The following is a 25,952-nucleotide window of genomic DNA, read 5'->3' on the forward strand; positions in this document are numbered from 1 at the left end:
TTGTTGATTCCCTTTATGTATTTAGCAGTTTCTATCATATCCCCTCTGTCTCGTCTTTCTTCCAAGCTATACATGTTAAGGTCCTTTAATCTTTCCTGGTAAGTTTTATCCTGCAATCCATGTACCAGTTTAGTAGCTCTTCTCTGAACTCTCTCCAAAGTATCAATATCCTTCTGGAGATATGGTCTCCAGTACTGAGCACAATACTCCAGATGAGGTCTCACTAGTGCTCTGTAGAGCAGCATGAGCACCTCCCTCTTTCTACTGGTAATGCCTCTCCCTATACACCCAAGCGTTCTGCTAGCATCTCCTTCTGCTCTATGACATTGTCTGCCTACCTTTAAGTCTTCTGAAATAATGACCCCTAAATGTATAATGATTTGATTTATTTGAAAAGCACTTTCTACATTCTGAACGTGAATACAGCTTCTCTTCTGTGTAACAAGATGTGATTTCTTTGTAAAACATTTCCCACATTCTGAACATCAATACAACTTCCCGTCTGTATGGATTCACCCATGTGTAACATTATCTGATTTGTGTAAAACATTTCTCACCTTCTGGATAAGAATACAGCTTCTCTTCTCAGTGACATCTCTCATGTTTAACAAGATCTGATCTTTGTGTAAAACGTCTCCCACATTGTGAACACACATATGGCCTCTCTCCCGTGTGAATTCTCTCATGTACAACAAGAGTTGACTTCTCTGTAAACCGTCTCCCACATTCTGAACATGAATATGGCTTCTCTCCTGTGTGAGTTCTCTCATGTCTAACAAGATTTGATTTATTTATAAAGCACTTTCCACATTCTGGACAGGAATATGGCCTCTCCCCTGTGTGAAACCTCTCATGTATAACGAGAGTTGATTTTTCTGTAAAACATTTCTCACATTCTGAACATGCATATGGCTTCTCTCCTGTGTGAAGTCTCTCATGTATAGCAAGATATGATTTCATTTTAAAGCCCTTCCCACATTCTGAACATGAATACGGCTTCTCTCCTGTGTGAAGTCTCTCATGTCTAACAAGATGGGATTTATATTTGAAGCACTTTCCACATTCTAAACAGGGGAATGATTTCTGCTCTCCTCCTCTGGGAATTCCTCTGCGTGTAGAAAGAAGGATTGTTTTTGTGAATTCTTTACAACGCTGAAAACTTTCAACCTCTTTCTGACCTGTACTTGTGGTAACAATCTGTGATTGGACAGGAGAAGGTTTTTCATGAGTCAAGGGATTGTATGACAGATCTGTACTGTAATGTCCTAGAAGTCCATTAAGGGTAATTAGGTTTCCTCCAGAAGAGCGCTGAATTATATCTTCATTTTCTGCTTTATCAATTAGTGATAACATGAAGTTTTCATCAGAATTCTTATTGGGATTTTCTGTTAAGATTTAAAAAAATAGCATTTTTCTATTTTTTCCAAAACTATAGAAAAGACAAACATATAACATTCCTATTAGGCTGGATGTGGTTCTAGCAGGAAGAGGTAAAATTAATTTGTTCTGAATCCATTCCTGGCTTTGACAAAAAATAAAAAAACTGCACATGCGATTCAAGCCTCATAAAGCGTTCTAGAACTTCCTCAGGATTCAGACTTACATCCAGTCATGATTTTTACTACACACAGAAAACCAAAACTTGATAAAAAATTCAAAAATCTGTAAAGCCCGACCATGTCTGGCAACCACCCCTGCAATCTGTTAACATCAGCTGGGGATCGCTTTAACACCTTAGTGACCACCAATACACCGCTTTACAGTGGTCTCTAAGGGGCCTTATACTAAGCTTCTTATGGCGGCCTAGTCTATGCATTGCACTGGTTTGACAGCCGAGAGTGGGGACTACTGCTCTAATGGCCCGAACCAGCAGAAGCAGTGATCTGGGCCACTTAACCCCTTAGATGCTGCAGTCAATAACAAGCACAGCAAAGTGGTTTAGAGGCAGGGAGCTTCCTCTGTCTCTCAGCAACACCCTGAGATTGCGGTATGCTGATCTATTAGCATGGCAGCCTGGAGCCTAATGGATGCCCCGGACATGCCTGCAGTGTACACCTAGCAGGCTGCGTCTCTCTGGCGCAGCATGCGGTGACTGGCAGTATAACAGTATAATACATCACACTGCATAAACTATGCAATATACAGTATTGTAGAAAGAATCAAAAGATCGTCTGAAAGTCCTCTTGTGTGTCTAGTAAATGGTTTAAAAAAAGTTAGCAAATAACAAAATCTCCAATTTAAAAAAATATAATTATTTTTTCTAATAACCCCTTAATGACTTAGGTCGTACCGGTACGCCATGTTTGCCGAGTTAAGGACCCATGACGTACCGGTACGTCCTAACTTTAAAACTACATTGCGGCACGGCGGGGGTTAATCGGAACAGGATGTCCGCTGAAATCATTCAGCGGGCATCCTGTCACAACGCCGGGGGTGTCATGTGACCCCCCCTGCATCGGCGATCGCAATTCAGACCTGCGGTTTGCGGCTTTACCTGAGGTTTGCGGCGGCGATCGGCGGTGCCATCGGGTCCCCATGCGGCTAGGGGGGACCAGATGGCATGGAAGGCAGCGCGATGCCTTCCTTAGGCATCAGCGCTGCCTTCCGGTGACGAGCCTGTGAGATCCAGCCCCCTGGATCTCACAGGCCGGAAGCTGTACGAGTAATACACGGTGTATTACTCATACAGCCAATGCATTCCAATACAGAAGTATTGGAATGCATTGTAAAAGGGATTAGACCCCCAAAAGTTGAAGTCCCAAAATGGGACAAAAAATAAAGTAAAAGAAAAGTTGAAAAAATAAAGTTTCCCCCCCAAAAAATTTAAAGTTTAAAGTAAAAATAAAAACGTCATTTTCCCCAAATAAAGTAAAAAAAAAAAAATTGTAAAAAATAGGGGGGAAAAAAGGATACATATTAGGTATCGCCGTGTCCGTATCGACCGGCTCTATAAACATATCACATGACCTAACCCCTCAGATGAACACCGTAAAAAACTAAGAAAAAAAAACCTGTGCTAAATAAACCATTTTTGTTTTGTCACCTTACATCACAAAAAGTACAACAGCAAGCGATCAAAAAGGCGTTTGCCCACCAAAATAGTACCAATCTAACAGTCACTTCATCCCACAAAAAATGAGCCCCTACCTGAGACAATCGCCCAAAACATAAAAAAACTATGGCTCAGAATATGGAGACACTAAAACTATTTTTTTTGTTTTAAAAAAGCTGTTATTGTGTAAAACTTACATAAATAAATAAAAAGTATACATATTAGGTATCGCCGCGTCCGTATCGACCAGCTCTATAAAAATATCACATGACCTAACCCCTCAGATGAACACCGTAAAAAATAATAAATAAAAACTGTTCTAAATAAAAAATTGTCACCTTACATCACAAAAAGTGTAATAGCAAGCGATCAAAAAGTCACACGCACCTCAAAATAGTGCCAAAAAAACAGTCATCTCATCCCGCAAAAATCATACCCTACCCAAGGTAATCGCCCAAAAACTGAAAAAATTATGACTGTCAGACTATGGAAACACTAAAACATGATTCTTTTTTGCTTCAAAAATGAAATCATTGTGTAAAACTTACATAAAAAAAAAAAAAAAAGTATACATATTAGGTATCGCCGCGTCCGAGACAACCTGGTCTATAAAAATACCACATGATCTAACCTGTCAGACGAATGTTGTAAATAACAAAAAATAAAAACGGTGTACCCTAAACTAGTACCAACAATACTGCCACCCTATCCCGTTGTTTCTTAGATGGGGTCACTTTTATGGAGTTTCTACTCTAGGGGTGCATCAGGGGGGCTTCAAATGGGACATGGTGTAAAAAAAAAACAGTCCAGCAAAACCTGCCTTCCAAAAACCGTATGGCATGCCTTTCCTTCTGCGCCCTGCCGTGTGCCCGTACAGCGGTTTACGACCACATATGGGGTGTTTCTGTAAACTACAGAATCAGGGCCATAAATATTGAGTTTGATTTAGCTGTTAACCCTTGCTTTGTAACTGGAAAAAAATTATTAAAATGGAAATTTGAAATTTTGAAATTGTATCTCTATTTTCCATTGATTCTTGTGGAACATCTAAAGGGTTAACAAAGTTTGTAAAATTAGTTTTGAATACCTTAAGGGTTGTAGTTTATAGAATAGGGTCATTTTGGGGTGGTTTCTATTATGTAAGTCCCGCAAAGTGATTTCAGACCTGAACTTGTCCCTAAAAATTGGGTTTTTGAAAATTTCTGAAAAATTTCAAGATTTGCTTCTAAACTTCTAAGCCTTGTAACATCCCCAAAAAATAAAATATCATTCCCAAAATGATCCAAACATGAAGTAGACATATGGGGAATGTAAATTAATAACTATTTTTGGAGGTATTACTATGTATTATAGAAGTAGAGAAATTGAAACTTGGAAATTTTCAATTTTCAAAAAATTTTGGGTAAATTTGGTATTTTTTTTATAAATAAAAATTAATTTTCTTGACTTCATTTTACCAGTGTCATGAAGTACAATATGTGACGAAAAAACTATCTCAGAATGGCCTGGATAAGTCAAAGCGTTTTAAAGTTATCTGCACTTAAAGTGACACTGGTCAGATTTGCAAAGTCCTTAAAGGGCTTCTGTCACCCCACTAAAGTCATATTTTTTTTTTTGGGGCTAGTTAAATTCCTTATACTGCGATATATGAAAATATAATGGTGTTACTTACTTTCCTTCAGCAGTTTCTTATAAAAACGAACTTTTATAATATGTAAATCAGGTCTCTACCAGCAAGTAGGGCGTCTACTTGCTGGTAGCCGCCGCAAAAAACCGCCCCCTCGTCGTGTTGATTGACAGGGCCAGCCGCGATCTCCTCCTCCGGCCGGCCCTGTCAGCATTTCAAAAATCGCGCGCCTCTGTTCATTCGGCGCAGGCGCTCTGAGATGAGGAGGCTCGCCTCCTCAGCACTCCCTCAGTGCGCCTGCGCCGATGACGTCTTCTCTTTCGGTGGGTTAAAAAAAAAGAGCTTTTCAGTGGAAAAAAATTGCTAAAACAAAATCTCCTCCACATATTTATTATTGCCGTGTCTGTAATGACCCGCACTACACAGTTCTCACATCATTCACCGTAAAAAATGAAATAAAATTTGGTGTTTTTGCCGATTTGTCACAAAAATGAAATAAAACGCGATAGTCATCAAATCTCGGATCTTTCGGATATAAAATCAGAATCTGTAATAAAATGTTTCCAGCTGAATGAAAAAGGTGTGCGCTGATGGGGAGGAGGATCTATGTGAGCGGACGAACATACTCTCTGTTCCGCGATTCCTACAACTGTTTGCTGATGGAGGCAGCCTGTTACGGCCATTATTAGAGGGGAGATATAACTGATTAATAAAAAAAGAGTAATTTAGAGGTAAGGGTTATTAGATGACCGGCACAAAGTGAAAGTATGATGCACACAACTACACAGTTAACCCTTTGTGATAGAATGGCTCAATATTTTTAATAAAGGCCAATTGAAAAAAATATTTATTATTCAAAATTAATAAAATGCAATCAAGAAAAAAAAAATTGCCCCCAAAAGTGTACATAGCAAATTATCCTTACATGTTCTTAACCCTTTCCTGCACAATGAGGTACATATAGGTCACTGGCGGCATGTAATTACTGCACAATGGCGTACATACAGACGTGGACAAAATTGTTGGTACCCTTTGGTCAATGAAAGAAAAAGTCACAATGGTCACAGAAATAACTTTAATCTGACAAAAGTAATAATAAATTAAAATTCTATAAATGTTAACCAATGAAAGTCAGACATTGTTTTTCAACCATGCTTCAACAGAATTATGTAAAAAAATAAACTCATGAAACAGGCATGGACAAAAATGATGGTACCCCTAACTTAATATTTTGTTGCGCAACCTTTTGAGGCAATCACTGCAATCAAACGCTTCCTGTAACTGTCAATGAGACATCTGCACCTCTCAGCAGGTATTTTGGCCCACTCCTCATGAGCAAACTGCTCCAGTTGTGTCCGGTTTGAAGGGTGCCTTTTCCAGACTGCATGTTTCAGCTCCTTCCAAAGATGCTCAATAGGATTGAGGTCAGGGCTCATAGAAGGCCACTTTAGAATAGTCCAATTTTTTCCTCTTAGCCATTCTTGGGTGTTTTTAGCGGTGTGTTTTGGGTCATTGTCCTGTTGCAAGACCCATGACCTGCGACTGAGACCAAGCTTTCTGACACTGGCTAGTACATTTCTCTCTAGAATTCCTTGATAGTCTTGAGATTTCATTGTACCCTGCACAGATTCAAGACACCCTGTGCCAGACGCAGCAAAGCAGCCCCAGAACATAACAGAGCCTCCTCCATGTTTCACAGTAGGGACAGTGTTCTTTTCTTGATATGCTTCATTTTTTCGTCTGTGAACATACAGCTGATGTGCCTTGGCAAAAACTTCGATTTTTGTCTCATCTGTCCACAGGACATTCTCCCAGAAGCTTTGTGGCTTGTCAACATGTAGTTTGGCATATTCCAGTCTTGCTTTTTTATGATTCGTTTTCAACAATGGTGTCCTCCTTGGTCGTCTCCCATGTAGTCCACTTTGGCTCAAACAACGACGGATGGTGCGATCTGACACTGATGTTCCTTGAGCATGAAGTTCACCTTGAATCTCTTTAGAAGTCTTTCTAGGCTCTTTTGTTACCATTCGGATTATCCGTCTCTTAGATTTGTCATCAATTTTCCTCCTGCGGCCACGTCCAGGGAGGTTGGCTACAGTCCCATGGATCTTAAACTTATGAATAATATGTGCAACTGTACTCACAGGAACATCTAGTTGCTTGGAGATGGTCTTATAGCCTTTACCTTTAACATGCTTGTCTATAATTTTCTTTCTGATCTCTTGAGACAGCTCTTTCCTTTGCTTCCTCTGGTCCATGTCGAGTGTGGTACACACCATATCACCAAACAACACAGTGATTACCTGGAGCCATATATATAGGCCCAATGGCTGATTACAAGGTTGTAGACACCTGTGATGCTAATTAGTGGACACACCTTGAATTAACATGTCCCTTTGGTCACATTATGTTCTGTGTTTTCTAGGGGTACCATCATTTTTGTCCATGCCTGTTTCATGAGTTTATTTTTTTACATAATTCTGTTGAAGCATGGTTGAAAAACAATGTCTGACTTTCATTGGTTAACATTTATAGAATTTTAATTTATTATTACTTTTGTCAGATTAAAGTTATTTCTGTGACCATTGTGACTTTTTCTTTCATTGACCAAAGGGTACCAACAATTTTGTCCACGTCTGTATAGTAGCACAGATACAAAAGCTGTGCCCTTATAATCCCCAGTGGGTGTGTGGATGTGACTGACCGTCATGTCCTGCAGGAACAGCCGGGATCAGAGAAGAATCTGATCAGAGATCACTGTCATCTGGATAAGGGGAACACTTCATGATGGGATGGGGACATCTACAAATCATCAGATTCTCCTCCTGCCCTGAGGGCACCAAGGACAGAATCTGAGGTCACCTTCTCCATTCACGATTCCATACCTGTGGTGACATCTCCTGGAATGTCCTCCTCCTCCTCACTCCCACACGGGGAATCGAACATCATCTTCTCGTCTTTATCCTCCACTTTAATATCAGTCAGATCTTCCCCCCGATTTGTCATCTGTAACAATTCAGTACAATACAGCAGACAGGTGGGAAATCTAACAGATCCACATAAGAGACCCCAACAATCTATGACCCCTCTATGACTGCAGGACCCCCCTATATAGATGTGTATAGGGCTCAGCTCCATCTACCTGAGGATTCTCTGGGACCTTCTCCTCTGGACAGTCCTGGGAATACAGAGGACGGGGACATCTCTCTGGTGGATTTCTCCTCCTGGATCCATCTGTGGAGACACAAGCACACAGTGACTGAATACATGGCCTCCTGTAGATCTGTCTGTAGATCAGACTCGTCTCAGCTTCTTCACTTCTAGTAAAAAAAAAAAAAAAAGCCAGAATTTGTTTTGTTTTTTTGCTGATTTGCCACGAAAATGAAATAAAATTTGATAGTCACCCAATCTCAGGTTTATAGACTTCTTTACAATATCAATCAGAAACTGCAATAAATGTTTCCAGCTGATTGAAAAAGGTGTGCGCTGATGGGGAGGAGGATCTGTGAGAGGACGAACATACTCTCTGTTCCGCGCTTCCTACAGCTGTTGTTTGCTGATGGAGGCAGCCTGTTACGGCCTTTTTTAGTGGGGAGATATACATGCGGTTACCCAAGGAAGTTTTACCCTGCATTGGAAGGGGTCTGGTGAGACACTTGGGCAGGAGGGTTGTACGTCACTGCAGTGAGCCACAGTTGAAGAGGTCTTCATCCTTGAACAGGACAACAGGTCACGAGCTGCGGTGAGATACCAGCAGGATACATACAGCTTAGTGAGCAGAGGTACAGAACTACAGCGAGCTACAGTCAATGACCGGGTTGGAGTTGAAGTGAGGTTGAAGTTGTATATCCTCTACTATATATTTATTATTAAAGGCCATGTACACCTTTGTGGGAAATTTTATATTTTTGCATTGTAGTCATTTTGAGTTAATCATTTTTTCAATTTGTTTTCATTAAAAATGTTGAACCACTGTCTTTGTGCAGCCTTGAGTTTCTCTAGTAACAGGATCTGAATTATCCTTATCTCTGACCTTATAAACGCTCATTATAGCTCAGTTTTCATCTTACTGATAGGAATGTGGGCTTAAATAAGTTTATGACCTTTTAGTAATTTAGAGCGCCTAAAAGCCTCATCATTATTACCTTCTCCAGTTAATAACCTAGAACTCAAATATAGATGTCAGAACAAAATTTATTAAGATATTTACTATATCAATGTCAGAAATGATTGACCAAACCAAAAGAAACAACTGGATATATATATAGTCAAAACATCAAACTCAACAGAAATCTCTGTTAGAAAATACATCAAGTCTGTAGTGTCTGAAAAAGGTCGAGGGACCAGGTAGCTGCACGACAAATTTCTTCCAATGAGGCCTCTTTCACATGACCATATGGCTTTTTCTGTATTTTGCGGGCCGTTTTTCACAGATCCGTTGCTCTGTTTTTTTGTTTCCGTTGTAGTTCTGTTTTTCCGTATGGCATATACAGTATACAGTAATTACATAGAAAAAAATTGGGCTGGGCATAACATTTTCAATAGATGGTTCCGCAAAAATGGAACGGTTACGGAAGACATACGGATGCATTTTCGTATGTTTTCCGTTTTTTTTTTTCAGACCCATTGACTTGAATGGAGCCATGGAACGCGATTTGTGGGCAATAATAGGACATGTTCTATCTTTCAACAGAATGGAAAAACGGAAACGGAGTACATTCCGTTTTTTTTTGCAGAACCATTGAAATGAATGGTTCCGTATACGGAACGCAAAAAACGGCCTGTAAACAGAAGAAAAGAAACGGTCGTGTGAAAGAGGCCTGAAGCCGAAAGCCCCCTCCGTCCAGGAGGTGGACACCACCCAAGTGAAATGAGCTGTCAAGACCACTGGAGGAGGAATATCCTTTAACTTATAGCACATGATGATGCAAGATTTGATCAAGCGTGCAATGGAAGTCTTGCTAGCGAACTTTCCTTGGTTTCCTCCCCAGTATTGAATTAATAACTGTTCCGACTTCCTGAAGGACTTCATGGATTCCAGGTACTGTAAGACACCGGGTTGACATCAGGAGGCATGGATGAATCCCAGATGTCTTTTACTGTAAGAAAGGTTTTCCAGGATCTTAGATAGATCTTTGAGGTTACTGGCTTCCTGCTGTGCATCGGGGTAGTGATTACAGCGTCAGACAGACCTTTTTCCTTCAAGATGGCCTGTTCAACATCCAGGCCGTTAAGCAAGGATGAGGCACAGTTAGGTGAAATACTGGACCTTGGGACAGAAGATCTGGTCGGGAAGGTAGGGTCCAGAAATTCTCTCCTGCTAGGTTCCTGAGGATGGGGAACCAAGCTCTTTTCCGTCAAAAGGGTGGCATCAAAATAATCGTGGCCTGTTCCTCTATAGCCTTTATGAGCACCCTGGGAATTAGAGAGGGGGGGGGAGGAAGGCATACAATAGGCCTCGAGGCCATGGTCTTGCTAGAGCGTCTACCTGACGTGGATGATCTCGTAATGAGAGAGAGAAGAAATCCTTTACCTTCTTGTTCTTTCTGGAAGCAAAAGATCCACCACTGGGACTCCCCATTTTACACAGATGGTGTTGAAGATTGACTGATTCAGGCTCCATTCTCCTTTTAATCTCTCTCGGCTCAGAAAATCTGCCAGTAGATTTTCTTTCCCATTTATGTGAATTGCGGTTAGAGATTTCAGGTTTTGTTCGGCCCACAAGAATATCTTTTGCGACATTGTCACCAGAGAACGACTTCTTGTCCCCCCGTTTGTTGATATATGAGACCGTTGTGTTGTTTGACAAGATTGTTACGTCTTGCTTAAATTTTCTGGGACAAGGCCTTTAGGGCCAGCCAAAACTGCACAGAGCTCCCGCATGTTTGAAGGGCTACCGAATCTTTCAGATGCGCTCCCCAGCCCAATCTGCTGGCGTCTGTTGTAATTATAATCTGCTGCGCCTGACACCATTCCCCACCTTACGATATTAGGTTAGCGGGGACGCAGATAGGCCAGGATCAGGTCACCTCCAAAAGCCTCCCTAATCCTCGCACTAAGGGCTGTTTCACACGAGCGGATGCCGTGCGTGGCATCCGCTCCATGAAAGAGTGCCAAGACCCGATGCAGACTGCAGAGGCACGGAGCATTAACATGATTGATAATGCTCCGTGCCTCTCTGTGACCTCTTTACTACGAAATCTGCAGTCTGCATCGGGTCTTGGCACTCTTTCACGGAGCGGATGCCACGCACGGTATCCACTCGTGTGAAACAGCCCTAACTCCTCACCCTATGAGCAGACCTGGATGGTAGGACTCCTCATACCCAGGATACCTAGGACCCTGAGTCGCCCTGATAATCCCTCACATAGGAGCAGGGGAGAGACGACCTGTTCTTCCAAGACACGGAAGAGCAGGAGTCTCTGCAGGCCTAACAGCAAGGAAAGGAAGCCAAGTGGAACGGCAGGTAAGTATCCAGTGGCGGGGATAACCACTGAACCAAGAACCAAGGAAGGCATGGTATTTTACTTGCCGCAGCTGCTGGACGGCACAACAGAAGACCACACAAAGGCAAACTGGAACCCATAAAAACACACAGAGGCTTGAGTACAACTGACTCCTGGCCTAAAGCCACAGGTATAAGAAGCACCTAGTGACCACACCCAGCAAGGTAGTTAACCCCTCCAGCACCAGACAGAGGAGGAACCAGGAGAAGGGGAGAAAAAGCACACACATGCAGACCACCACACGTTGCCACTGGCAACCGGCGAGGCCGTGACAACACCTTTAGACAGATTCCTGAGATTGCACCACCACTTCAGAGATAGCTTTAACACAGACGGGACTCTCGCCTTTTTGTTTAAGGATCATTGTCTTCTGTCCCATGTTCTCAATAGGAACGCTTGTAACATTCTTGTATGAGCTTGAGCCCACTTGACTGCTGGAATAGAGTTGGTCATAAGGCCTAGGATGGTCATGATGTGTCTGAAAGATACCCTTTCTGTCCCACAAAATTCCTTCACACTCGATTCAGGGAGACCTGCTTCTCCATTGGAAGGAAGGACGACATGAGGCGGGAATTTAGGAAAATTCCAAAAAACACGCTTTCCTGGGCAGGAATTAAGTTTGATTTTTGAACATTGAGTATTCAGCCCAGGTTTGATAAGGAGTCTATTACAAGCTGCAGATGAACGTATAGAGCTTCTTCTGTTGGGGCTGCTTTTAGGAGGTCGTCCAAGTATGGTAGTAACAGTATTTGTTATTGTTGAAGAAATCCCGAAATCTCTGCCATTACTTTTGTGAAGACTCTTGGAGCTAAACTCAGGCCAAATGGTAGAACCTGGAACTGAAAATGCTGAAAGGAATCCTGAAACCATACTGCTATTCTTAAATACTTCTGGTATTTTTTGTGGATGGGGATATATGATAGTATGCGTCGGTTAAATCTATTGTTGCCATAAACAGTTCTTTGTTAAATTTATTGTGGACCTCACAGTTTCCATCTTAAACCTTTTGTATACAATGTACTTGTTGAGGGTCTTTAGATTGATAATTGCCCTGAAGGTACCATTTGTTTTTGTCACCAAAAATATTGGGAAATAGAATCCCTCTGTTCTTTCCTGAAACGGGACTGTAACTATAGTTCCTTTCTGGATGAGTAGAGAGATCTGGAGATCGATTACTCTCTGATCCTCTCCTTTCAATCTTCTGTTTACCCAATATCTCCTGGGAGGGATTTTTAAGAATTCTAACTGGAGACCTGATTCTAATCTGATCACTGATAACACCCAAGGAGATGCATGAATGTTTTTCCAGGCTTCACCAAAGTTTTATTTGTTTCACGACATCCACAGAAGCGCCTGCTAGAAAATTTGATGCGTGTTTAAGAATCGGGATCAAGGCTAAAATATCAAGGAGGCTGACGTTGCCCGAGTCGAGTGGACCTTGAGTCCTGTTGGGGGGAACAAGATTCCTGTTGGTATAACAAAGAGATATAGCGTCTCTTATCCACCGAGCGAACATAGGCTTCCTGGCTACGAGACTCTTATTTGGACACTGGAACTGGATAATGGGGTCGTCTGACTGTCTGAACTGATTTGTTCTCTCCAGATAACATAGCAGGCACCGTCTTACATCCAGATTGTGGAACTTCCTCTCTTGGTCCGTGGTCGGAGAATCACAGAAGGACGGCAGAACAACTTCCAGATTACAATGGAATTTTTAAACTTCTTATAGAAGGAACGCTGGGCAATGCTTAAGAATTATGCGATCATCTAAAATTTTTAGATACGGTGGACGACAAGAGAATGCCTGGATTTCACCCACTCTTCTAGCAGTTGTTATGGCTAGAAGAAAGGCGGTCTTGAGTAATAAAAGTTGTATGGAGATGCTATCAATGGGTTCGAATGGTGACTCCATTAAGACTGTAAGAACTAAATTCAAGTCCGATGTTGGAATGGTAGCGCGTACAGTTGGTGAGATTCTGACAGCCCCTTTAAAAAATTGCTTGACTAAAGGTTGTTCTGCCAATTTTGCATCCAGAAAAATACTCAAGGTCGATATCTGCACTATGATGCTAGAGGGTTTGAGACCCTTGTTCAACCCTGACTGTAGGAAATCCAAAATAATGGGCAGATTTTGTGGGGATTCCTGACAGTTCCTGTTCTTTGTAAAGGCAAGGAAGGGTTTCCAGGTCCTAAGATAAATCTTTGATGTCACGGCTTTCCTACCCTTTAGAATAGTAGAGATTACTGGATCCAAGAGGCCCTTCCCCCTTAAAGCTAAGTGTTCAATCTGCAAGCCATCAATCCGAGTTGAGAGACTCTGGGGTGATGGATCGGACCCTGGAAAAAATCTGGCAGTACAGTATTCCCCTCCCGGCAGGCTGAGAAGCGGGGAAAACCAGGCTCTTCATGGCCAATAAGGAGCGATCATGATTACCTGAGCCAGTTCTTCCACTATCTTCATTAGGGTCCTCTGAATTAATCTGAAGGGGAGGGGGGCGCATATAGCAGCCCCTTTGGCCAAGGGTGAGATAGGACATCTACAAACTCTGGCTGGTCCTGTGGGGACAGAGAACAGAATTTTTGTACCTTCCTGTTGCTTCGATTTGCAAATAAGTCCAGGATCGAAACGCCCCACTTTGGTGTAATCAATTGAAATACTTTGGGATTCAAGGCCCAATCTCTTTTTCTTATCTTCTGCCTGCTCAAACTCCCTGAACCATCAGGTCTGCCGCATGACCACCACAGCCTCTGCTGCTGGCATCTGTAGTGACTACTAACAGATTTTCCTAACTCCACCAGTCTGCAAATTTTTTCTTATTCTCCACCAGGCTAGTGTGATGGAACACACCTGCCGCTGGGCTGTCTAAAGGCGCCGCCCACTCACGCTCTGGCCAATAAATAGGAGTCAGGGGCTGTACAGGGTGTTCCACTAATGGAGTGCGCACCCTGTCAGCTCCATTTGCACAAGAGGACAGAATCGTTGATGCGGGTCTGGAACCCTGCAGCTCAGGGAGGACTCACCACCATCTGCTACGGACTTCCACACTGCTGCCTTCCTCTTGGAGGATTCACCACCATCTGCTACGGACTTCCACACTGCTGCCTTCCTCTTGGAGGACTCCTAAATCGCAAGTACATGCCTGCTAACAGGCTCCGCTGGTTATGTGGAAGTTACATACTAATCTGAAGAATTGCTGCCACACAGTGTTGAGAGTTGATATTGCAGTTACATACTAATCTGAAGAGTTGTTGCCACCCGGTGGTGAGAGCTGATATTGCAGTTATATATATTCCTGAGGAATTGCTATAAAGATACCTCCTGACCTTTGCAACTAAGAGGAGATCTTCCTCCCCATTAATTAATCTGTTTATGTGTATTGCGGTACATGATTTTGGTAACCCCAACCTCTCCGCCTAAGACTGAGAGAGCCGCCTGGGGTTCAAATTGAGCAGCCGCAAAACACACAGCCAGCACTTAGGCAGTGTGGTAAATAGTTGATGTCCATTGACTCTGCAGTTGAGATCCTAACTAATCAACTTGGTGCGTTACATATTAGTGGAACCGTAATGGATCCAGCAGAGCTCGCTGGACACCTGGTCGCCCTCACAGAGAGAGTGGGGACCCTCAATGAGACCGTACAAACCCTCCAGTTGGAAAATCAGACCCTACAGGAACTCATCACTCACGGCACGGGTCACCCCCGAGATGGACCAGAACCCAAGGTCAGCCCACCTGAAATATTCTCGGGAGACCGGAAGCAGTTCCGTGATTTCCTAAATGCGTGCAAACTAATGTTTGAATTACAGCCCCGGACCTATCCAACAGACAGAACAAAAGTACTTACAATGATCTCGTACCTCAGGGGGGAGCCCAGAGCATGGGCCAATACATATTTAGAAAAAGAAGACCCAGTCCTGGATTCCTTTCCCCTGTTCCTTGAAACAATGGCCCTCCTCTACGAGGACCATAGCAAACAGCTGACCGCAGAGACCGCCATCCGCAGTCTAAAGCAAGGAAGACGACCCGTAGAAGACTTCATTGTGGAATACACTCGTTGGGCCCGAGAGACTGAATGGAATGATCTCACTCTTAGGAATCAGTTTCGTCTCGGTCTCTCTGAGGCCCTGAAGGACGAATTAGCCCGAGGAGAGTTACCACATACTCTTGACGCCTTGATGCGTAAGGCTACCACCATTGACAGACGTTTGAGGGAACGCAGGGCCGAGAGACTCTCAGGGTTCATACCCACCCCGAGACAGTCCAGTCCGGGTCCTGCAGCAGAGATGATGGAGATCGGGGCGATTCGGGGTCCTCTGACTGAGAGGGAGAAAGCCAGGAGACGTAACCTCAACCTCTGTTTATACTGTGCGTCTGCCGACCATACAGTTGATGGATGTCCCCTCATACGAAAGAAACACGAAGGTAAGAGGTTGACGTCTTGTACCTTAGGCAATAGGAATAATAGCACAGGTGCTTACATCTACACGTCTCTCACCTTACAGTGGGACCAAAACCGAATTATCGTTGAAGCCATGGTGGACACGGGAGCTTGTGGGAATTTTATCGATATGCATCTGAGCAAAATAAAATTCCCCACACGAGAAAAAACGTTCCGATATCCGTGAGTTTCATTGACGGTACCACTTCTAGACTTGTCCACAGTCAGACTCAACCCCTCCTGGTGACATGCGAAAATAACCACACAGAATTCTTATCCTTTGATATCATACACTCTCCTTTGTTCCCCGTGATTTTAGGGTTGCCATGGCTGCGGTTACATCAGCCGGCCATCCTGTGGGAACAGGGGAGAGTTGGGTTTACCTCGCCCTACTGCGTGGAGACCTGCTTCCCTCTCAAGACCCTCATGCATGTGGGAGTGAATCAGGTCCCCACCCAATACGCAGAGTTTGCGGAGGTATTTTGTGCAAAGAAGGCGGAATCCCTTCCGCCCCATAGATCGTACGATTGCCCCATTGACTTGTTGCCGGGCAGTGAGATACCCACAGGAAGAATCTACCCCTTGGCACAACCAGAACTTGTTCACCTTAAACAGTACCTGGAAGAAAACTTACGGAAGGGTTTCATTCGGCCTTCAACCTCCCCGGCAGCCGCAGGGATGTTCTTCGTAAGAAACAAAGATTCAAGCCTAAGGCCCATCATCGATTACAGAGCGTTGAACAAAGTAACAATCAAAAATCGGTACCCCCTGCCGCTAATATCCGAACTCATAGAAAGACTTCAAACATCCACAATCTACACCAAGTTGGACCTAAGAGGTGCATACAACTTGATTAGGATCAGGAAGGGCGACGAATGGAAGACAGCTTTCCGCACCCGGTACGGACTCTTCGAGTATACTGTGATGCCCTTCGGATTGTGCAACGCTCCTGCCACATTCCAAAACTTTATAAATTACATTTTTAGGGACCTACTGGACGTATGCGTAATCATCTATCTAGATGATATACTAGTGTACTCCGACACCTTATACGACCACCGGAGACATGTCCGTTGGGTACTTGCACGATTAAGCGCTCATCGCTTATACGTCAAACCGGAAAAATGTATATTTGAGACTACTTCCCTTCCGTTCCTCGGATACATAATCTCTCCTCAGGGTATCCAGATGGATCACTCAAAGATCACTTGCATTCAAAACTGGCCGATCCCGACCTCCAGGAAAGCCCTTCAGCGATTCCTGGGGTTCTCAAACTTCTATAGGAAATTTATCAAGGATTTCTCCGCTACCACTAAACCGCTAACCCGGTTAACTAGTGTCAACACTAAATTTGTTTGGTCCATCGAGGCACAATCAGCGTTTGATTTACTAAAGAACAGATTTACTACGGCACCGATACTGACCCTTCCGAATCCGAACCATCATTACGTGCTGGAAGTAGACGCTTCCCAGGCAGCCATAGGAGCGGTCCTGTCCCAGCGAAGCTCCTTCTCATCCCCGTTACATCATATCGGGTTCTACTCCCGGACGCTAAATAACGCCGAACTTAACTACCCCATAGGGGAAAAGGAACTTCTCGCCATAAAATGTTCTCTGGAAAACTGGAGGCATTTACTTGAAGGTTCAACACACCCCATCACAATATACACGGATCACCGTAACTTACAGTATCTGAAAACCAGTAAAACACTGTCAAGCCGTCAAGTACGGTGGAGTTTCTTTTTTGACAGATTCAATTTTCAAATTACATACCGACCAGGCTCAAAAAATGGGAAGGCCGACGCCCTATCACGCCTAGCTGAATTTTGCGCTGCGGACACAGCCCCCACATGGATCATACCACCTAAGAAACTCGTCCTCGCCACTGTCGGGTTGGAAACCCAGCTTAAGGATGCTTTGAATATGGACCATGCCAACACACCCCCAGGTCTTCTACAGAACCAACAAGGTTTCCTCTACAAGGATAACCAACTGTACATACCACCCTCCCTCACCACCCAGGTGATCAAACTCTGCCATGACTTACCCCTCGCGGGGCACCCTGGCATAGCCAAAACCATAAACTTGATACGCAGGAACTTCTGGTGGCCAAAAATGTCCAAAAAGATTGAGGTATACATTTCCACCTGCGAGACCTGTGCCTCATGCAAAAGTGACAGGAATCGACCATATGGTCTACTAATGAGTCTTCCCATCGCCAACAGACCCTGGGAATGGGTTTCGATGGACTTCATCGTAGAACTCCCCCTTTCCAGAGGAAACAACACCATCATGGTGGTAGTAGATATGCTGACTAAGATGGCACACTTCGTGGCCCTCAAAAAGTTACCCTCATCCAGGGAAACAGCCGAGGCCTTCCTGTCCAATATCATAAAGTTACATGGAGTTCCTTGCCAGGTCACATCAGACAGGGGTTCGCAATTTATATCCAAATTCTGGAGAGCGCTCTGTTCCAGACTCCAAATTGACCACAGGATGTCTAGCGCCTATCACCCCCAAACGAACGGGCAGACAAAAAGGGTGAATCAGTGCCTGGAACAGTTCCTCAGATGTCACTGCTCATTTCTCCAAGATGACTGGGAAGGCCTACTTCCCCTCGCCGAATTCGCCTATAACAATTCCATGAATTCCTCCACTTTACATAGTCCATTTTTTGCTAATTATGGATTCCATCCCAGGTCTTTTCCTCAAACCAGTCTTCCCACAAATGTTCCAGCCACAGACGATTATCTAACTACTCTGCAAACTACCCTCAAGACGCTGAAAGACAACCTCCAACGGGCAAAGGAAAGACAAAAGACCTACTACGACCGCCGCAGAAGAGGAAATCCTTCCTACCAGGTCGGGGACTCGGTATGGCTGTCGACGAGAAACCTTCGGTTGGGGGTACCTTCCAAGAAATTGGGAAAACAATTCTTGGGTTCCTTTCCGATTGAAAGGGTTATCAACCCCAACACGGTGAGACTCACCCTTCCCCCTCGACTACAGGTACATCCCACATTCCATGTGTCACTGTTGAAGCCGTTTAGACCTAGCCCGTTCCCATCACGGGATCCTCGCCCCTCGCCCCCGATAGACGTCCAAGGTGAAGAGGAATTTGAAGTCGAACAGCTCCTCGATTCCAGGAGAAGACGGGGGAGGATCCAGTACCTCGTTAGATGGAAGGGGTATGGCTTCCAGGATGACTCTTGGGAAGATGTGCAAGACGTTCATGCTCCCAGGCTCCAAAAGTTGTTCCACCGGAGGTTCCCCGACCGACCCTCCCCTATTGGGGTACCCCGGAGGGGTCCCCTTAGGGGGGGGGGGGTACTGTGATGGAACACACCTGCCGCTGGGCTGTCTAAAGGCGCCGCCCACTCACGCTCTGGCCAATAAATAGGAGTCAGGGGCTATACAGGGTGTTCCACTAATGGAGTGCGCACCCTGTCAGCTCCATTTGCACAAGAGGACAGAATCGTTGATGCGGGTCTGGAACCCTGCAGCTCAGGGAGGACTCACCACCATCTGCTACGGACTTCCACACTGCTGCCTTCCTCTTGGAGGATTCACCACCATCTGCTACGGACTTCCACACTGCTGCCTTCCTCTTGGAGGACTCCTAAATCGCAAGTACATGCCTGCTAACAGGCTCCGCTGGTTATGTGGAAGTTACATACTAATCTGAAGAATTGCTGCCACACAGTGGTGAGAGTTGATATTGCAGTTACAAACTAATCTGAAGAATTGATGCCACACAGTGGTGAGAGTCGATATTGCAGTTACATACTAATCTGAAGAATTGCTGCCACACAGTGGTGAGAGTTGATATTGCAGTTACATACTAATCTGAAGAGTTGTTGCCACCCGGTGGTGAGAGCTGATATTGCAGTTATATATATTCCTGAGGAATTGCTATAAAGATACCTCCTGACCTTTGCAACTAAGAGGAGATCTTCCTCCCCATTAATTAATCTGTTTATGTGTATTGCGGTACATGATTTTGGTAACCCCAACCTCTCCGCCTAAGACTGAGAGAGCCGCCTGGGGTTCAAATTGAGCAGCTGCAAAACACACAGCCAGCACTTAGGCAGTGTGGTAAATAGTTGATGTCCATTGACTCTGCAGTTGAGATCCTAACTAATCAACTTGGTGCGTTACAGCTAGGGACGGTAATACTCTCCATGGAAGGCCTACCTTCCTTTCTAAGGAGGTTTGAGTATCATCCCAGGAGTCTAGAAGAAAGCACTGTAGAACCCTTGTATGGCTCTGTGCCCATCTGACTGCGGGTATTGAGGATGCTAGGTACCCTAGAACCGTCCTGATGTTTCTGATGTTGGAAGCTTTTAACTTGCAGAATTGAGAGATCTTCTGACATATGGTCAACTGCTTCTCTTCTGGGAGGAAGGACATCTGGAGACATGAATCCAGTAGAACTCCTAGGAAGATCTTTCATTGACTTGGGACGAAATCAGATTTTTTGTGATTTACAATCCATCCTAAAGAAAGGAAGACTTCCTTTACTTGGTCTAGATTAAACAGCAGCTAGTTTTCTGTTTTGGTTGCAATCAGTAAGTCGTCCAGATAGGGTATTATGAGGTAACCTGTTACTTCGGATATTATCTTTGAGAAAATCCTCGGAGCAGAGGATAGCCCAAAGGGAATGGCCTGAAATTGAAAATGACACAGGCTGGTTCCTATATGGACAGCAAATCTCAGATATTTCTGGTGATTCTTGAGGATTAGCACATGATAATAGGCATCTTGTAGATCCATAGTTACCATAAAACAATTCTGAGGAAGGAGGTTTACTGTCGACCTGATGGTCTCCATCTTGAATTTTATTTCTGTTCAACTTCCTTAGATTTGCAATAAGTCTGAAAGAAACCTCTGGTTTCTTGATTAGAAATATTGGAGAATAGAATCCCATTTTTTGTTGGTGGTCTGGAACCCGAATTAATACTTGTTTCTGGAGAAGAATGGATATTTCCGCCTCCAGAGATTTCTCTGAGGCAGTGGTTTGTTGATCACATAGTAATCTACTGGCCAGGTATCGAACTCTATGCTGAATCCTTCTTGGATGGGATTTTTAATCCAGGGGGAGGTGCCTATTCTTTCCCAATGTGGAGCAAAGGTCTTTAACCTTGCACCAACCGGGCTTTTGGCGTCATTGAGTAGATTTTGTCGGTTTGTCAGGATTAAGAAGGAATCCTTTTCCTCTCCCTCTTGAGGACTGCAAATTTCCTGAATAATTCTTCCTTTTCTGGACCGTTTTTTTTGTCTGTTTTTCTGGTTTCGAAAGGACTGCCTCTGCTGGAAAAATCCTCTGTAGGGAATCCTTTTGGCTCTTCTTGTAGCATTGGAGACGGCGGCGGATGATGTAGCGGACAGCCTCACTAAATCAGCTGAAGCGTCGGCTAAAAAGTTTGTAGCCTGTTTCAACTTCGGTATAGATGCTAAGATCTCCTCTCTAGGAGTTCCAGCTGCCAGGTGATCTTCTAATTTTCCTAGCCATACCGACAAAGATCTAGCCGTGCAGATTAGGGCTGCAACGATTAATCGATAACTGGATTCGTTGTCGACGAATCCAGTTATCGAATAATCGCCGATTCGTTGCTATGCGGGCGGGCGGTCGCTGCATCTTTATTTTACCTTTTTACAATGACGCTCCTGTAACAGCCAGGCAGAGCGGACGGCGGCGTAACGTCACTCACTCACGTGACACGCCTGCTCCGCCTCCTTCATTCATGAGGTGGGCGGAGCAGGTGCGTCACGTGAGTGAGCGACGTTGCGCCGCCGTCCGCTCTGCCTGGCTGTTACAGGAGCGTCATTGTAAAAAGGTAAAATAAAGATGCAGTGATTAATCCGACTTATAAGCATCGGGGCCGGGGCTGTTATGGGGAGGGGGGAGGATCTGTCTATGGCACTGCTATGGGGAGGGGGGGTCTGTGTATAGCACTGCTATGGGGAGGGGGGAGGATCTGTCTATGGCACTGCTATGGGGAGGGGGGATCTGTCTATGGCACTGCTATGGGGAGGGGGGATCTGTCTATGGCACTGCTATGGGAAGGGGGATCTGTGCACAGTTATGAGGAAAGGGATCTGTGCACTGTTATGCCCATAACAGTGCACATATCCCCCTCTCCATAACAGCGCCACACACAGATCCCCCTCTCCATAACTGCGCCGTCCACAGATCCCCCATAAGTGTCGTCCACAGATCCCCCATAAGTGTCGTCCACAGATCCCCCATAAGTGTCGTCCACAGATCCCCCATAAGTGTCGTCCACAGATCCCCCATAAGTGTCGTCCACAGATCCCCCATAATTGTCGTCCACAGATCCCCCATAAGTGTCGTCCACAGATTCACCCATAATAGTGTCGTCCACAGATCCCCACCATAATAGTGTCGTCCACAGATCCCCCCCATAATAGTGTCGTCCACAGATCCCCCCCATAATAGTGTCGTCCACAGATCCCCCCATAATAGTGTCGTCCACAGATCCCCCCATAATAGTGTCGTCCACAGATCCCCCCATAATAGTGTCGTCCACAGATCCCCCCATAATAGTGTCGTCCACAGAGCCCCCATAATAGTGTCGTCCACAGAGCCCCCATAATAGTGTCGTCCACAGAGCCCCCATAATAGTGTCGTCCACAGAGCCCCCATAATAGTGTCGTCCACAGAGCCCCCATAATAGTGTCGTCCACAGAGCCCCCATAATAGTGTCGTCCACAGAGCCCCCATAATAGTGTCGTCCACAATTTGTTTTAATATGGCCTTTGAACATAATTTTTCAAGTAAGATCATATAAACCTCTCTGTTTTGTAATTTTGTCGTTTTTCCCGATTAATCGTAGAAATTAATCGGCAACTAATCGATTATTCAAATAATCGTTAGCTGCAGCCCTAGTGCAGATGGAAGATTTACTGGGTCGAAGCATTGCAGTATTGATTTCCCATGATTTTTTTAAGCAGGCTTTCAAATGTTTTATCCATGGGGTCAAGTAGTAAGCCCATATCCTCAAACGGAAGGGAGGATTTCTTTGATATACGGGCTACCAGTGCATCAATCCTGGGAGTTTTATCCCAAAAAGTCGCATCAGAATCCGCAAAAGGATACTTCCTATTAAAAGAGCTTGTAACTGGGGTTCTTTCTTCTGGATCTCTCCCTTCCCTAGAGATTAGATCCTTAATACTATTATGTACTGGGAATACTCGTCTTCTTCTCTCCCCCAGACCCTGGAACATTTGATCCTGTACAAACTGGCTTTCTTTAGGGTATTCTATATCCATAGTAGCATTGATTGTTTTTAGAAGACTCTGCGATTCTCCTGGAAGGAATAACGGTCTCCCGTAGCAGTTCTCCAAGGATACAGAGCTGTCATCAAGGATCTCCCCTTCATCCTCAAATTCGTATAATTGGGATTTCTGAGAAGTGAAAGCTTGTGGAGATAAGGGAGGTAAGCCTTGATTCCACTGCCGCATTTACTTCCTCTCAAATTATGGTGGAGTTTAGAAAAGAAGGGAGATTCTTCAGATAATATCTTCTCTGTGCATTTTGCACATAGTGATTTTTAGAATTTTGAGACAAAGGACTTCCTGCTCTGTGTCCTGGTAGTGGAGGTTTCTCTGCCCTAAAAAAGGGGCTAGTAATTTATATCTATTTTAACCTCCACAACCAGACACCCCTCAGTGCACGAGTAAAAGAGAGGAGAGCTCCACATCCCTAATCTTATCTACACAGGCATACAGGAGAGGAGGCTTACAGGGCTGAGGGTGCTGAAACCGGGATCTACAGGCTTGCGGACCGCATCCTCTTGAGGAGCCGACATACTGGATGCAGGGAACACACTATCCTCCTCATAGCGCTCAGAATATTAAAAAATTCCAGCCCCCAGAGTGCCCTGGACGCAGCGACGCGCACGCACGCTACGTCCTGACATCATCTCCGCTCTCAGGCCTCCTCCTGCCCTGGAGAAGGCCCCGCCTGTATGAACGCCCGTCATGTCGGATCCACAACCCCGGAGAAGGGGTAAGAAGCCCGGGGTTGTCTTCCACTGAAGGGCTTATGCCGAAGATCGGGGAAGGGAGCCACCACATCCCCGGAGCCCCCGATCTCTGAAGCGGCCCTCCCATACAGGGGAAACATAAAAGGGGGCTCGTCCAGTTGTTTCCTGTACCTTGGAAGACAGCTTTAGCTATCCCCCTCCAACCATTAAGAACTTATTAATTATTCATATTACTCATATTATTGTATCAACTTTGTGTTTTTTTAGACTTGATAAAGGGATCCTGTGTACCCGAAACGCGGTGTCTTTCCATAAATAAAAAAAAATTTGTATCCAAAATTGGGTTGTGATTTGCACCTTGTGTCCATCCACTTGCTGCACGGACCCAGTACAGACTAGCCCCCTTTTATATACCCTAACACGTACCAAAGTGGCAGCTTGGCCCCCGCCCATGGTCGATTTGGACACTACCCGGCAGCACCAACCCAGACAGCCTCAATACTTTCAACCTGCCTCCACCAGAGTTGCACTGTACACAGTGCAACCAAACCAGGTGAGTAGCTTTTACTCATCCTGGTTAGGAGTAAGTGGTATTATCTTGTTCACCGTTACCTATGAGCGCCTTCTCTTTTCTTGTGGCCATCTAATTGCAATACAGGGGAAACAGCAGGGCCATGCGCAATCTTCACCATACTGGCAGGAGCGTCCGAGCTGTCTGTGGACAGGAAACAACACCGGCTTAGGTAAGGAGAGGAGGCCTTTTAAATCTGAAACTCCAGTGTTCTTTCCTGTCCAGGAGGCACGGATACCCTCTTGTCAGTGCCGTTATGGGAGGAACCGGGGAAAAGGACTCTTTTACATAAGGGGCATCTCCTCTTTTGTGACGGTTCTCCACCCGGTTTTAAGCTCTCTTTGCCCTAGGATAGAGCAAAATTAGCCATTTTTAGTTTAAGAACTTCCATATATAGCAGACCGACACCAAGAAAAAGAGACCCCCAGCTGAACACCCTGTGTCAGAAATAAAAAAAATTAAAAAGGGCTCCAGAGAGAGGAGACTTACCGGGCTGGAAGGCCGAGAGGGGTCAGCAGATTTGCGGGCATCACTTTCCGGCTGCAGGGACATGATATCCGTCAGCATAGAATGCTGCTGGGAACGCCGACTTCTCCCTTTTTCCTCTGAGGCCGCCACCAGGTGCACGTGTCAAGTGCAGCGTCTGATGTCATCGCTGCCGGCCTGCTCCTCCACGCCAAACGGAGCGTTCGCCGGCCCTGGGAATGCCCCCCCCATCTACTGCCCCATGCTTCCGATGCCGAATCTGGTAGCATTAGAAGCCCGGGGATGCCAGCATCCACCTGACTTATTCCAAGAGGTAGGGAGGGCCACCATGGAGCCCCGTGATCCCCCTCCTACAGAAGCCCTCCCGGGGCGAACAATTAAGAAGGCTTCTGCTTCTTCTTTTCCCTGCGCTGATCCACGTCTGTCTTCCAAGGGACAGGAGACAACTGGAGAAGGTAAGAGGGAGGAGGCTTTTAAGCGCTTCTCTCCTAGTTGTTTCCTGTCCATGGGGAGGCGGGGTACCCTCCGGGTGGTGCGGTTGTGGAGGCGTGGCGAAAAGTATAATGCACACAGCTAGACAAACAGTTAACCCTTTCTGACAAAACGTCAAAAATATTTTTAAATGAAAGACCAATTGAAAAACTGGCGGCATGTAATTCCTGTACAATGGTGTAGCTGTGGTTCATCATGATAGCACAGACACAAAAGCTGTGCCCCCATAATCCCCAATGTGTGTTTGGATGTGACTGATCGTCATGTCCTGCAGGAAAAGCCGGGATCAGAGAAGAATCTGATCAGAGATCGCCGTCAGCTGGATAAGAGGAACACTTCATGATGCGATGAGGACATCTCCAATCAGAGCAGCGCAGCAGCCGGAGATCAGATTCTCCTCCTGCCCTGAAGGCACCAAGGACAGAATCTGAGGTCACTTTCTCCATTCATGATTCCATACCTGTGGTGACATCTCCTGGAATGTCCTCCTCCACCTCACTCTTACACGGGGGATCACCCATCATCCTCTCTTCTTCATCCTCCACTCTAATATCAGTCAGATCTTCCCCCTGATTTGTCATCTGTAACAATTCAGTACAATACAGCAGACAGGTGGTAAATCTAACAGATCCACATAAGAGACCCCCACAATCTATGACCCCTCTATGACTGCAGGACCCCCCTATATAGATGTGTATAGGGCTCAGCTCCATCTACCTGAGGATTCTCCGGGACCTTCTCCTCTGGACAGTCCTGGGAATACAGAGGAC

The 25,952-nt window shown here is 45.0% G+C and overlaps 1 protein-coding gene across 1 annotated transcript; it reads right to left on the reverse strand.

Moving 5' to 3' along the window:
- Positions 1–281: 281 nt before the first annotated feature.
- Positions 282–25,952, reverse strand: LOC122925065 (zinc finger protein 567-like). Its single transcript, XM_044276597.1, has 3 exons — positions 25,900–25,952; positions 7,565–7,685; positions 282–1,385 (listed from the first exon to the last, which is right to left on the reverse strand). Exons 2-3 carry the CDS (start codon positions 7,683–7,685, stop codon positions 586–588), a joined length of 921 nt encoding a protein of 306 aa, XP_044132532.1. The 5' UTR covers positions 25,900–25,952; the 3' UTR covers positions 282–585.

Source organism: Bufo gargarizans, chromosome 1 (assembly GCF_014858855.1).
Source record: "Bufo gargarizans isolate SCDJY-AF-19 chromosome 1, ASM1485885v1, whole genome shotgun sequence".
NCBI classification, from domain to species: Eukaryota; Metazoa; Chordata; class Amphibia; order Anura; family Bufonidae; genus Bufo; species Bufo gargarizans.

Bases quoted from the DNA above. Each gene is read 5' to 3' on its own strand.
- LOC122925065 (XM_044276597.1), bottom strand. From the start codon at position 7,685: ATGACAAATCGGGGGGAAGATCTGACTGATATTAAAGTGGAGGATAAA. The intron at 1,386-7,564 runs GTATGGAATCGT...AAATCTTAACAG, and splicing joins TCCAGGAGATGTCACCACAG to AAAATCCCAATAAGAATTCT.